The sequence below is a fragment of the Brugia malayi genome (assembly GCF_000002995.4).
Source record: "Brugia malayi strain FR3 genome assembly, contig: Bm_v4_ChrX_scaffold_001, whole genome shotgun sequence".
In the NCBI taxonomy this organism is placed as follows: Eukaryota; Metazoa; Nematoda; class Chromadorea; order Rhabditida; family Onchocercidae; genus Brugia; species Brugia malayi.
Genome location: NW_025062479.1, coordinates 1,662,098 through 1,675,385, shown reverse-complemented (window position 1 = coordinate 1,675,385; position 13,288 = coordinate 1,662,098). Strand labels below are relative to the sequence as shown.

The 13,288-nt window shown below is 27.2% G+C and overlaps 3 protein-coding genes across 4 annotated transcripts; all 3 read right to left on the bottom strand.

The window, feature by feature from the left end:
- Nucleotides 1-971: 971 nt before the first annotated feature.
- On the bottom strand, nt 972-4,317 carry Bm7337 (Uncharacterized protein; the record flags this gene model as incomplete). 2 transcript variants are annotated; one of them, XM_043073253.1, is made up of 10 exons in its annotated part: nt 972-1,118; nt 1,711-1,860; nt 1,959-2,156; nt 2,445-2,578; nt 2,674-2,750; nt 2,890-3,035; nt 3,245-3,363; nt 3,507-3,638; nt 3,956-4,064; nt 4,231-4,317. In XM_043073253.1, 10 exons carry the CDS (start codon nt 4,315-4,317, stop codon nt 972-974), a joined length of 1,299 nt encoding a protein of 432 aa, XP_042929187.1. The 2 variants fall into 2 exon arrangements, with proteins under 2 accessions (XP_042929187.1, XP_042929188.1); XM_043073254.1 differs by lacking the exon at nt 4,231-4,317 and having other exon boundaries at nt 3,956-4,046.
- Nucleotides 4,318-6,007: 1,690 nt separating this feature from the next.
- Bma-tsp-13 (Tetraspanin family protein) lies at nt 6,008-8,210 on the bottom strand (the record flags this gene model as incomplete). Its single annotated transcript, XM_043073252.1, has 7 exons — nt 6,008-6,226; nt 6,387-6,541; nt 6,810-6,921; nt 7,001-7,192; nt 7,468-7,578; nt 7,862-7,937; nt 8,128-8,210. The coding sequence occupies 7 exons, from the start codon at nt 8,208-8,210 to the stop codon at nt 6,008-6,010; spliced, it is 948 nt and encodes a 315-aa protein (XP_042929186.1).
- A 986-nt stretch (nt 8,211-9,196) lies between these two features.
- Nucleotides 9,197-12,162, bottom strand: Bm8062 (Uncharacterized protein; the record flags this gene model as incomplete). The annotated part of the gene is made up of 6 exons (XM_043073251.1): nt 9,197-9,809; nt 10,211-10,315; nt 10,575-10,681; nt 10,977-11,128; nt 11,273-11,400; nt 12,023-12,162. The coding sequence occupies 6 exons, from the start codon at nt 12,160-12,162 to the stop codon at nt 9,197-9,199; spliced, it is 1,245 nt and encodes a 414-aa protein (XP_042929185.1).
- Nucleotides 12,163-13,288: the final 1,126 nt, after the last annotated feature.

Here is a 13,288-nt window from a genome sequence, read left to right as displayed (position 1 = left end):
TTCTTTGAAAGATATTTTCAAATTCAGCAGGGAATATCCTCACTTTCATATTATATAATGCATGATGAATTTTTTTTTTAATTTTTGAAATTATCATTTTACTCCAAAATACATAAGCCTTATGAATTTCATGACTAAATTTAATACAGAATTGCAAAATACACTAATACTTACTCATCTTTTATTACTTTCTTTTTTTTAAAAAAAAAAAGAAAAAATTAAGCTTGATATTAAAGAGATATCAGGTCATAACACGTGTCCTCTCAGATTTAACTATGAATTCAAAAAAAAAGCGTAAAAATATTCTTCTTATACTTCAAATAACTGCCAATCATCACAAATCCATATTCTCACAGGATGACAATAGCAAAAATGGTACTTTCGATAATATAACAATAACCCGAATAACACATGCATATATCACCCTGAAGGAAATACAAAAGGCATTAATTTTTTGAAGAACGTTACATCGAAATTGCTGCACTGATACAGTCTTAAAATACTTTAGAAGTTGGCATTCTAAAAAAAGAAAAGAGAAAAAAAACCTTTCCGCAATCGCATAAAACATTTGAGATATTCCTTACAGAGTCATACAAACTTTTAAGTGATCTATTCATTTCAAAATAAGAAGCATGTGATATAAGAAAACCAATTTTTAAACTACATTTTAAACTCATATAATCATAATATTAGACATTAACACTAGTACAAGACCAAATTCCTATATATAACACCCTAAGTTAGCAACCAAATTGTATTTATCACACAATTAGATATCATACTTTTTTCTTTTAAATTATGGAAAGTCTAAAAAGTTTGAAAAACAATACTGCAAACTTTTTCTAGAAAGCCAACTAAAACTGTGGTGGACATGTAGTTACGAAGCCAACAAAGTATATTGCATTCAGTGACTAAAACATGCTGGTAATTTAAACATTTTTAAAAAAAATGGGACTAAATTATCGACTCAATTAACATAACTGAGGAGAATATGTCGTCTCTCCACTTTTCCACATATTATCTTCTTGGGCAACTGTTGCTCGGCACATTGGACAGGTATGTTCATTATCAAGCCAGGTGCCGATACATTCTTCACAGAAAATATGACCACAGGAAAGCTGTAAATAGTAATAATATTGTACATTGAAAAATTCAGACCTTTAAAATCGACGTTTTGGCTAACGAGCAGCTGCATCAGTAGTAGAAGAAACTCTTCACTAACTGCCTAACTTAATTATATTGATCTATTTTGTTATTCTGACAAAATTTCTAGAATACTTAGAAGTTATTTTACTGCATTCGTGCTAAATATGCAAAATATGTTTAAGATTTTGACAAAAAAAAAATATGTAAGAAATGCAAAAAAAAAAAAAAAAAAAAAAAGAAAAAAAACCATTTGAAAGGTTAAATATTTCTAAGGATTTAAGTAAAGTATTAAAAAAATAAGCTAGTCTAAGAAGTGAGCAAAACATTATGTCATCATAGTGATAGCAGATGATGAGAATCTTTTAATAGATTATGAATAAATCTTGACCTAAATGAATTAACATTATTGTTTAAAGAGATATACTATCAAATTCTACTAAAGTACTTCTTTTGCATAAAAAGAAAAAAAAAAAAGAAGCAGAATAAGAAAAATGGAATGAAAAAGAAAAAATAAAATAAAATAGAATCTTTAAATCATTACACCAAAAGTGAGGATAAACAAACCTTAATGGGATTGCAAAAATCATTGAAGCAAATTGTACATTGAACTGAATCTTCTTCACCTACTGAAACTTTCGAACCAACAGATGTAAGGCGAAAAATACGACGTGTACTTTCAAACCAACGCCTACCAATTACTTGTATTAAACATGCCTAAAAGAAAACTGACTTATGCTATATACATATATACCCCAATCGATATCTCATCGTTTCAAAATTCTTTTTTTTTTTCCAAAATAATACAAACATACCTTATAAATTACATACAGCACGGCAAAGAAATGATCACTGAAATACGTAAGTGGAGTAGAGAATAGCGAGTAACTTAGATAACGAGTCCACTGAGGTACTGGGAGAACGTAGCGATAGAACTGGCTAGTATATTCGATCCATTGGAAAAGTCGACGTAAACGTCTGTTCCCAATGAATTTTGTCGGCAAAACAGTGAGCTAAACTTGTCTTTATTTAAAACTGATTACTTAAAGCAAAAGTGGCAAAAAAAAAAAAAAGAATTAAATAAATGATGAAAGTTGAATGCAGGTACTAACGATGAAAATGATTATCATTTAGTCATTAACGATTGACAACCTTATCATAAAAAAAAAAAAAAATATTAACATTAACAGCTCAGAAGTTATGTAAATTAGAAGTCCGTTATGGGATTTTAAAGAAAGATTAGTCTTGCGCGATAACAAAATAACTTGTTATGTTGAAAGAAAAGACAAAACGAAATATACCCCAGCTTTCACTGTAACCGTGATGATTTTCACGGCAAAATCAACGACCAGTACAACATGTAAGGTGGCAAAAAAAGTGATCGGATTCGTAAGACGAGACATAAAAGCCATTGGTATATAGATGGAATCCAATCCTAAAAAGAAAATACTGCATATATATTTGAAAATTTATTAAAGGATATTTGCTGTTCCAACCCATAACAGTAATGTAATCAAAAATCTATCTTACCATAAAAAAGCGACTGGAAATTGAAAAAGAAAATTGATGATGTGAATGACTGCAAAAGATGAAAGTATCGCTTTTCTCTGAAAGTTGATGGGATCAATGAAATTCGAATTCATATTATGAATTTAGATTGCTGCAAAGCAGAAATTTCATTGTCAAAATTCATCAATTAAAAAAATTTTTAAAGAAAACAAAAACAAAAAAAGACTGAAGAATTACCGTCGAGAAGCCATGAAAGTGCTATTCGCAATATGAAAAAGAAGAAATGCTGCCGAAAGGCTTAATAATGAAAAGAATCCATCAAAAACAGCTTTAAGAAATATAATGACGAAGAAAGGTAAAACATTGAGCAGGACTACCCAAAACTGCAAAATAAAAATCCAAAACAGACGTATAATTTTCAAATAAATAGAAAAAATGCAAACTTTCATTAGCAATAATTTTCGATCTGATATAAACTGGAAGTTTTATAAATCACTAATTTTTGTTAAATCAGAAATCAGCTATCTGGAAAGGAGTTATACTACCAAATATGTCGCATTGAGAACTCAAATACTATAGACTTTAAACTTACCCTTTGCAGTTCAGCACTCTGAACAAGTGCTCTTAAACGATTCAATTCCCTCTGAAGATTCGTATTACTGGCAGCATCATTCGCAGAGGAATATTCTTCACTATTATCGGTTATATCAGCTATAATTAATGCATAATTTATATTTAAAATTACTGAGGATTAGTATTGAAAGGATTTGTGCAACTGCACTCAAAAAAAAATTTTTTTTTTTTAAATTTAAAAGAGAAACATAGCGGAAAAAAAAATAAACCAATTCACAAACTTGTCGATCTTCCAAATTCATTTCCGTTAACGTTTGGAGTAAGTCTATGCCTAGTACCCGAACCAGAAGAAGTACTCGACGCATTCTCTTCATCTACAACAATCACTGTATCTGCACGATCATTCCTGTTTTCTGAAGATGGAAAACTTAAACAGGACAAAGATTACAAAAAAAAAAAAAAAAAGAAAAAAGAAAACTGAAAATTAAAAGTAACAAAAAATTATTGGACAGAATCAGAAATTTCAAAATGTCATTATCACAAAACTTAATTTCACCACAATTTTTAATTTTTAGCCTTCCTTAGCATATCTACCGTGTTTATTAAACGACTGTTGTAAAAAAAAAAAAAAAAAAAAACAGGAAACGATGGAGCTATGATTATCCTAAAATATATTTGGAATTCCTCTAACCACCAATTACATTAAACGTAACGATATTTCCAAATATACCTGATTCAACCGATGAAATATTAGAAGCAGGTGCAGCCTGTGCCAACATATCCAATGCTGTTCTGAAATCTTCCACAAGTCCATTACGCATTTCTTGAGAGCCGGCGTTCTGTAATGTGAAGAGAATGAAATGGAAGAAGCAACAAGCACATCAACTATCATTTTGGTGAGATAATAATAGATACATTAGAAAAAAAAAAAGAAATCCAAGTCCAAGAGATATATTCGTGCCAGTGTTTGATCGTTCTGAGTACAAAAATGAAAAAGTAGAAAACCTGAACAACGGTCAAGAAACTGTCTCTTAAACTTGCTCCATGCCATATTGTTGTCGGTTGGGGCTCTGTACCTCTTTCTTCACCCATTTCATAAGACCTATATCTATCATCAAAAAAAGCGATCCACTTCAAAATTCATACCAAATCGGCCATAAAATAAATAATATTACTGACCGAAGTAAACGGAAAGAAGAAAATCGTGTGGACACAACCGTATTCCGGTATATAAGCCATAAAAAGAATATGCGATCGATTCTTATTTAGAAAAAAAAAAAAAACATGAATTGGTTTAAAATGTTAATATCCGAATCATAGCATATATATATATATATGTTATGATGCTAAATGGGTAATTGATTTTTGTATCTCGTTGCGTTAGCATTCAAAAAACATGGGATATGCCTAAATAAGGTATTTCATTTGTATAATAAACATTTCATTTATATAAAATTGACAGAAAAAAAAAAAAAAACACGAAAGAGGGCCATAATGAAGTAGAACTGTGAAGACGAAAAAGTGAAGCCTTTAAATTATAGAATTTTTCCGAATAATTAAATAAATGAAACATACAGAAAAGAGGTTCATAGCAAAAAATGTTAGAAACCAGTAGAACAAGTCCAAAATAATGGATGAAAAAAAGAAAAGAAAAAACAAATATCTTTAATCACGTACATGAGATGAATTAAGAAAGTGCATTCCTTCCCTCCCTTTCCTTCGTTTTCTCCCTTTCATGCATTCCTGAATACAAATACCATTGCTCAACTAAAATAACTTGATTTAAGCATTTGATGCAATTCTTCAAACTATGTATCCATCAACAAAATGACTTGTATTAACCATAAAACATTTCGTCAATTTTCAAAATTACAGAAAAAAAAAAAAACAGTACGTCTCTCCAAAGATATAAAATTCTTTACATACAGAATTAAAATTTTAAGGCTCAAGTAATTACGAAAATGGAGCAACCTCTGTATGACAATGGAGCAACCTCTGTATGACAGTAGTCTAAAAAAACAAGATTTTTAGATTGTTTACTGAACAAAAATCACTAGTAGTAAACAAAGTTTCTAAAAAAAAAAAAAAAAAGAATAGCAGCACCCAACGAACAGAAAAAAAAAAAATGCGCCAGTTTCGCAGTTTATAACCAGTAGGTAACTATCTCAAAGAATAAAAATTAGCTGATCAAAAATAAAAACAGAATGTGTCGAAAGCAATATATAAATTGATAACGAACACAATGTGAGATGCACTAAGCAATAAAACAAAATTAAAGCGATGAATAAACAGACGTTAATGCAATAGCGGAACAACAACTGCTAATTATATAAAATCATCAAAGCGTTAATTACAATAACTGAAAAAAAAAAGTCATAATTAAAGCAATAAGTGGACTGGTATTAATCACAGCATTAAATTGACTAAGTTAGTAAGGTGAACAAAATTAGAAAGAAACAAATTAAAAATCATTAAATTAATAACATCCCGGGTGATATGTAGATTGCTAATCACAGAGACACATAGAATGAAAGATGAATAAAGTAAGAAACTTAGTTAAAGTAATATATACCCAAAATATAAATAAAAAGTACGTTATTAGATAAATAGAATTTCAATGTACTGTATAAGGAAAATAAATACAGCAGACAAGTGTATTTGTATTTTTTCTTGGCTAACTGCCAATCATCATGGACACATGGATGAATTCAAAAAAAGCACCGAAAAGGAAAAAAACAAACAAGTTTGATAAAAATTATTTCATAAATGATCGCTCAGTGATTTAGTATTTTTTCTGTGAAGTAAACTGTTCTGAATAATGACGATAAGGTACGGGACAATCATCACTTCGTAGCGAATTCAAATCCACATACTGATCCGGTGCATGCTTGTAATACTTGCTTCCGTAATGACTTCTGCGGCACCCCATTTTATCCAACAGAGCTCTAGCTGAACTTTTTGATCTCATCACGAGGACTAGTGCAGATGCAATTGCGATAAACTAAAAATAACTTATTTTAAAATGAACAAATTTCATTATTTTGTATTACTGAAATAGTATCCATGAATTTTGGAATCAATTTTTTAACACATGAAAGAATCAAATATCTGTCAGAAATATGATGCATGTTTACAACATAGATGTTTACGATGTAACACACCTCAGCAATAACAACGATTGCAAAGATAACAAATGCAACAGAAAAACCAATACGCAGTGCAACCATTATACGATAATGACAACCATCACATCTGATGTCACATGAACGCGGAATATCTTGATGCAGAAATCGGAAATCACTACAACCCGCGTTACCTTAACATTTTTTTTTTTTTTTTTTTTTTTACATTAATTTCTAGCTGACGTTAAAATAATAATAGAAGAAGAAATTCCCAAATATATGAAAAAAACCGAAACAGGCTGCCAGCAACACTGAACATACTAAGATGACATCCAACATACCAAAATCTCATGAAATTAACATGTAAGAAACATTGAAAACCGATTCATTAATAGACTGAGTTCTCGTAACTCGAAAGATATCACCTAAAATTCAAAGGAATAAGTGGGAACAAAATTATACCACAGCATCGAAATGCTTGCTGTAATCGATCTAAGCTTTCCTGAACAATTCCTGCTCCTTGATAATAGTTTTGAACCATATATGTTAATGCATCCGACACTTCAACATCAATCTGCAAGAATATCCTTATATTCGAAAATTAAAATATCAGAGACTTTTAATGGAAGACTGTGAAAAAATCAGAAACTTACACCATATTTTCTGAAGATAAGATACGTTTTTGAAGAAATAGTGCACAGCATAAGGATGCATATTGTTACTGCATATATTAAGAGAAGTACTCGAGAATCAGTAGATGCACCACAGCAACCAATCATACTAATAACCACCATGCACATTCCAATGACAATCAAAATGTAGGAGAAAACGTATAAAGTGGGAGCCTACAAATTTCTCTTTAACTTTTATAATCTTACACTATTCTGACTGATTATTCAAAACTATCAATTACTTACTTAACTGTTAGCATTACGTAATATGTAAAATACGAGATTAAGAATAAGACAAAAATTTGACATCCTGAGGACGAACATTTGAAATATAGCAAATAAAAATGCCTTATGAGTAGCATATATCCTTGCAAAAGCATCACTCATTGTTTCAAATAAACTTTCGAAAATACAGGTTGATTCGGAACAGTTCTGTTCCAACAAATTACCTGCCAAAATTCTTCTTCTACAACATTCCTGTATCTCTGAGAGAGGAAATCTCTAAATCGTGAATCTGTACGAAGCCATGCTCCCATAGCTAACGATGCCGTACCAGCAACCTGAAAATACTTTATCCTCATTACAATAAAAATATGAAGATCCTGAAAAAATTTGTGAATATTCTCTTCTTTCCTTTTAGTTCACCAAATAACGTCACCAGCAAATTATCATTAAAAAAAATCTACATTCTGCTGCAAATACAACCGCTAAACCAAATGAAGCAATTAGTGTTCCAGTGATATTTTATTGAAAATTTGCATGACAGCAAACTGTTGCACTTCATTAACCAATTAATATTATAATCTTATTTGGAAGAAAGATTACTTAACACAAAATATTTACCATTATTATAATATTACACGTATATATAACATAGCATAATGATGCGTTAGCAATTGGTCTTGTCTCTTCCGAATTCCTGAAATAGTGAAATAAATACACAGATAAATTTAAACATGCGATCTGAAATCATATCTACAGTATTGGTACTATTGAATATTTCAAATATAATTTCGCCTCATGCATTATTTCCAGAAAAAAAAACCAATTCTAAAACCAGAATTCTCCAATGATATTATCGAACTGACACATCAAGAATAAAAAAATACCTGTGTTCCACAGAAGATAATGATGGAACAGCTCGATATGACTGCCAGGATACGCTATCTCTGTATCGGTCAGATTTATACATTCCAACGTTTTTTTACTAGTTTTTCTTTTTTTTCGTGAGCACTCTGATTTATAACAGTATCATTGATTTACACAATCTGCAACATATGTAAAAAATTTAAACATCATAAACTGAACTTGAAAATTCAAAACTACAAAATGTAATTTACAAGCTGTATTTTCGTTCTCCTTCTCAACAAAAACTAGTTCGTTATACTGATGGAACTATTCAAATATTAGCCTACTGAATTCCTAACAAATTTTTGAAACACTTTTTTCACACTCATCCAAAATAAACATGCAATAATTTATTCACAATACTTTTCCTTCTCTTCTTTTTTTTCTTTTTTTTCAAAAGGATAAATGCTAATTCTCAAATTCGATCGAATTACTCATCCTGAAATCATTACCTATCAAATTACCGCAAATCCAAATATTATAACACAAACATTCCACACTCGCTCTTCCATGGCCTATCTTTGATAAGCATCGTCTCGCTATGACAATTTCTTGGGTCCTAACTGTTACGCTTTTTTGTGTGAACGTATCCTTGAAATTAATTAGTGTTAAAAACTTTAGAAATGACTGAGAAGAAGAAATGATTAAAAATAGATTATTTTTCTGAAAAAAGCAAAAAAAAAAAAAAAAAAAAGCTTAAAAATATACGATGAATAGCATATAAAATAAATTAATTATTCAATTATAATAAAAAACAAAAAAAAAAGAAAAAGGCACGAGTGATAATGGAAAGAAGTATATCATGAGCATTAAAATTGCAATATTTAATTTGTGATAAATTAATAAATTTCAAAAATTGTAAAATTTGTACGAAAATTCTTATGCTTCTCTCGTTTCACTCAGCACTTTATCATTTCTTTTTCAAATTTAATCATAAGTGTCCGCGTATATGTGTATATGTATGTGTAAAATATACTTATAAATAATATTGATACATGATAACAACTTTCCTTTTCTTGTTTCAAATGATATAATGTAAAACACGATCATTTATTTTTTATTCCAAAATGATGAAGTATCAAATTCAATATATTTTTTCAATTCAATTTTTTTACATGAAATTTGTTCATCATAATCATAACATTTAAAATTTGTTGTAAGTTGTAATTTTGCAAATTTATTTCGATAATTTGGCAATACATTAGTTCCAATGACTGATTGCGTCATACGCATTGATAAATTATTATGTTGACTAATTGTATTCGTATCATTTGATAACAAATTATTAATTGTATGTTTAACATTTGAAAAATTATAATTAACAGCGGATAAAATATTCATTGATTTTTTTGAATCTAATTCAGTTTTTGACATTATCTCATCTTTTACAATCATATCATGATTTAATTGATTGATAATGGGAGAAATTAGTTGATTGATTGATAATGAGAAATCATTTGATTGTATGTTACGAATAGATGTGAAAGAAGTGGATGGCTTGTTGTTGATGCAAATATTTTGTTCATCGTATAATGATTTTCCAATTTCATTCAGTGATTTCATAGTTTTCTGATATGAATTCATCCCATTATTTTTACGACTGTCATTTACTGTTAGAAAATTCTGATCAATTATTGTTGTCATATCATTTGTTTCATCTTTCCTGTAATAAAAATAAATAAATATATAACAAAGAAAGCAAGAAAAAAGAGAAAAAGAAAGGAAGAAAAAAAATTTACCTCTCAAATACATATATTCATTTATTACTTGTTTATTTATCTACATATATATATGTTTGTTTGTTTATTTGTTTGTCTAATTAATTGGTTAATTAATCAATCTATTTATTCATTTATTCACTCATCAATCTGCAATGCTTTATTAGTTACCTATTAATTAAATTATTTGTTTATTTATTTATTTTTATCTATTTGCTTATTTGTTTGTTTACTTAATTATTCTATTGATTATTAAATAAGATAAAAAATAAAAAAAAAGTGTTATTTAAACAAGATTTAAATATTATTTAATATCAACAAATGAATCAACCAAGAAAAAACCTACTTTGTTACGAATAATTTTGTTATTGAATTATTTGATGAACTACTTCGATCCGTATGACAGCCTGAATCACATTCTGAATATTCACCATTTTGACATGCACAATATCTAAAACAATATTTTCCTAATCATTTATTACTATTATTTATCTCAGCCAGAAAGAAAACTAAATAACTAATAAACATTTAATTCTTTTTTAAAAAACTTTTAAGCTATAAAAATAGTTTTAAAATGTTTCATCAAGAACTACTGATAGATTTATTTAATGTTCAAAGAAAAAATTTTAGTTTTCTTTAAAAATTTAAAAAAAAAAAAGAAAAAAAAAAATAAGAAGAAAACGATATAACAGAAAAAATTGCACTCATACTTTCCAGCAACATAATGTGCAACCAAATAATCCATCTTTTGTTCCATTTCATACAAATCTTTTTTTAATTTTTGCATTTTCCATGCTTGTCGCATTACTGTACGAATCTTAAATGATAAACAAAATTATATCAGTCAGTCTTAAATTTCATAATATTATTTTACTCATTTTTATCAGTATTAATACAACGAGCTATCTATTCATGCCAACTGACAATTAAAATTTTTTTTTTCTTTAACGATGAAGAGAAAGAGAAGATTAAATGACGTATTTGTTAGTAATATACCCTAAATTGTAACTTTTTTTTTTAAAATAGCTTGTCATTTTTTTCCTTTTTTTGGAAAATATATTTTCTACAATTTTCCAATCATTGTTTAGTAATTAAAATTTTGAAAAAATTACCAAATTTTCTTGTCGAATAAAATTAAAAATATCTGAACACTGCGCATGTGTTTTAGTACGAAATGAATTCAATGTTGAGAGAACTTCCATTTCTTCTAAATTCTCTTCATCCCAACTATCTTCAGATTTTGATAAATTTTCCTCATTTTTATCTAAATGAAATTTTGTCATTAATTACATGAGAAAGAAATGAATAACTTAAAGTCAAATTTATTAAAAATTTGAAGTAAATTCAATCTTATTTTTATGTGAACTCAAATTTTTATATTAATTGAGAAAGAAAAAAAAATTTTTACTTGATACATTTCCAAATTTTTCTTCATAAGCATCCTTAAGTAATAAGCATAGATCAGCATAACTCACAATATTTGGAATCTTTTGATTTGGTAAACAGAGCAATGAAAGGATAATCTCAGCTTGTGCTCTATAAAACAAAAATCATTCAATAATTAAATAATAAATGACTGAAATATAATTAATTGAAATAATTGAATTGCGAAAAACAGCAGAATTAAATTTCAAATATTATTAAATTCTATAATTTCTTGGGAGAAAAGATGTATGAATGCTAATTGAAAATTCTAACACTAAAGAAATATGTATTTGAAAATTTCCAATTTATTAAGTGAATTAATAGTAATAATAATAATAATAATGGTGATAATGATAATAATAACAATAATAATAATGCGTCATGTATAATTTAAATTGATATTCTCAGAGGAATAAAATAATTAAAAACATTTTATGCATTAATTATCATTTTTTTTCATTAATTACAATTTTTGCTTTTAAATATTTTCCTAATGTTTTCTATTTCTTTTCTAGGCAAATATTTTAATAATAACATTTATTTTCCATTTCAGAGCAAAAAAAAAACGAATCATTGTTGATAAAAAAGTAATTAAAAAACTTTGTTCAAATGATAAATAAACATATAAAATAATAATGCTATTGTTCATTTTAAAAAAAAAAAAAAAAAACTACGATTTGTCAAATAATAAAAATAATTAAATTATATTATGACAAAAATAGTAAAAACAAACTTATTCAAGAATGGTTTGTTGGATTTTTCCAAAATATTATCATAAATAAGCGCAATCAAGTGAGAAAATTTATTAGTTTGGATGAGTTTATAAATATAAGAAATGACTGTTTTAGATGCCGATTGTGACACACTTTTCATTGTTTCCGTTTTTCTTTTCATCTCAATCATTCAATTTCTGAAAATTTAATTGAACAATTTCAAAATCTAAGAATTCATATAATTTTAGCAATTAATAATAAATAGGCATTAAAATGCTAAAAATTATATGTTTTCAAATGTTACAAATATTTGCATACAAATTAGATAATATCATTTTATCAAAGCTAAACGAAAATAATTAATAAAAGAACAACAAGATTATTGTATATTTTTACTCAAATAATTATTATCTAATAACAACAATAATACTAATAATTAATAATAATATTTTAAATTGAAAGAAACGGAAAAATACGAATTAAACATTGAAGAAAAAAAAAAATGGTGAACAAAAGAAAAAATAAAATAGAGTAAATCATTTTCCTATTAAAATTATTCGTTAAAGTAACAATTATAAACAAAAATTTTTTAATAACTGAATACGAATATCAAATTTAATACATTCATTTTCATCAATTTTTTAAAAGTGTCACTTTTTTTTTTTTATCGGAATATTAAAATCTAACAATTTGTGCTTATATTCTACAAATGATTACAACAAAAGACTAAATTTTTTTCATCGTAAAATGTTTAAATAATTTACAAAATAAAAGAAATTTAAATGCTAAATAAACTATTAATTCATACAATATGCATGCATTACAATATAGCAAATAGTAAAATGAAAATTGGTATGTTTAACGGAATTATTTCTATTAAATTTCAATAATGTTTAATTTGGACTGAAAAATTGTTAAAGCAATAATGATAAAAGATAAATATGGGAACTTTTAAAAGTAATGTTGATCGGATGATTTCGAGTAAATCCATTTGTTGAAAATGACAGCTGTCTTAACAATCTTTCTTAGTGCCTTTCTTTTCTTTTTCGCTTTTTTTTTTTTTTTTTTTTTTTTTTTTTTTTTAAACAAACTTGGAGAATTTCTACTACAAAATTGATTAGTTTAAAAAGTTTTGTTTATTTGTACATTTATACATAAACAAAACATACGGTATGCATTTATCATTACAATCTGTTTTGCATACAAAAATATTAAATTTCTTTTTTTTTGTTTCCCTGGGAAATTTCATTTTCGTACTTCGCCGTACTTAGCATTTTCATTTTTCT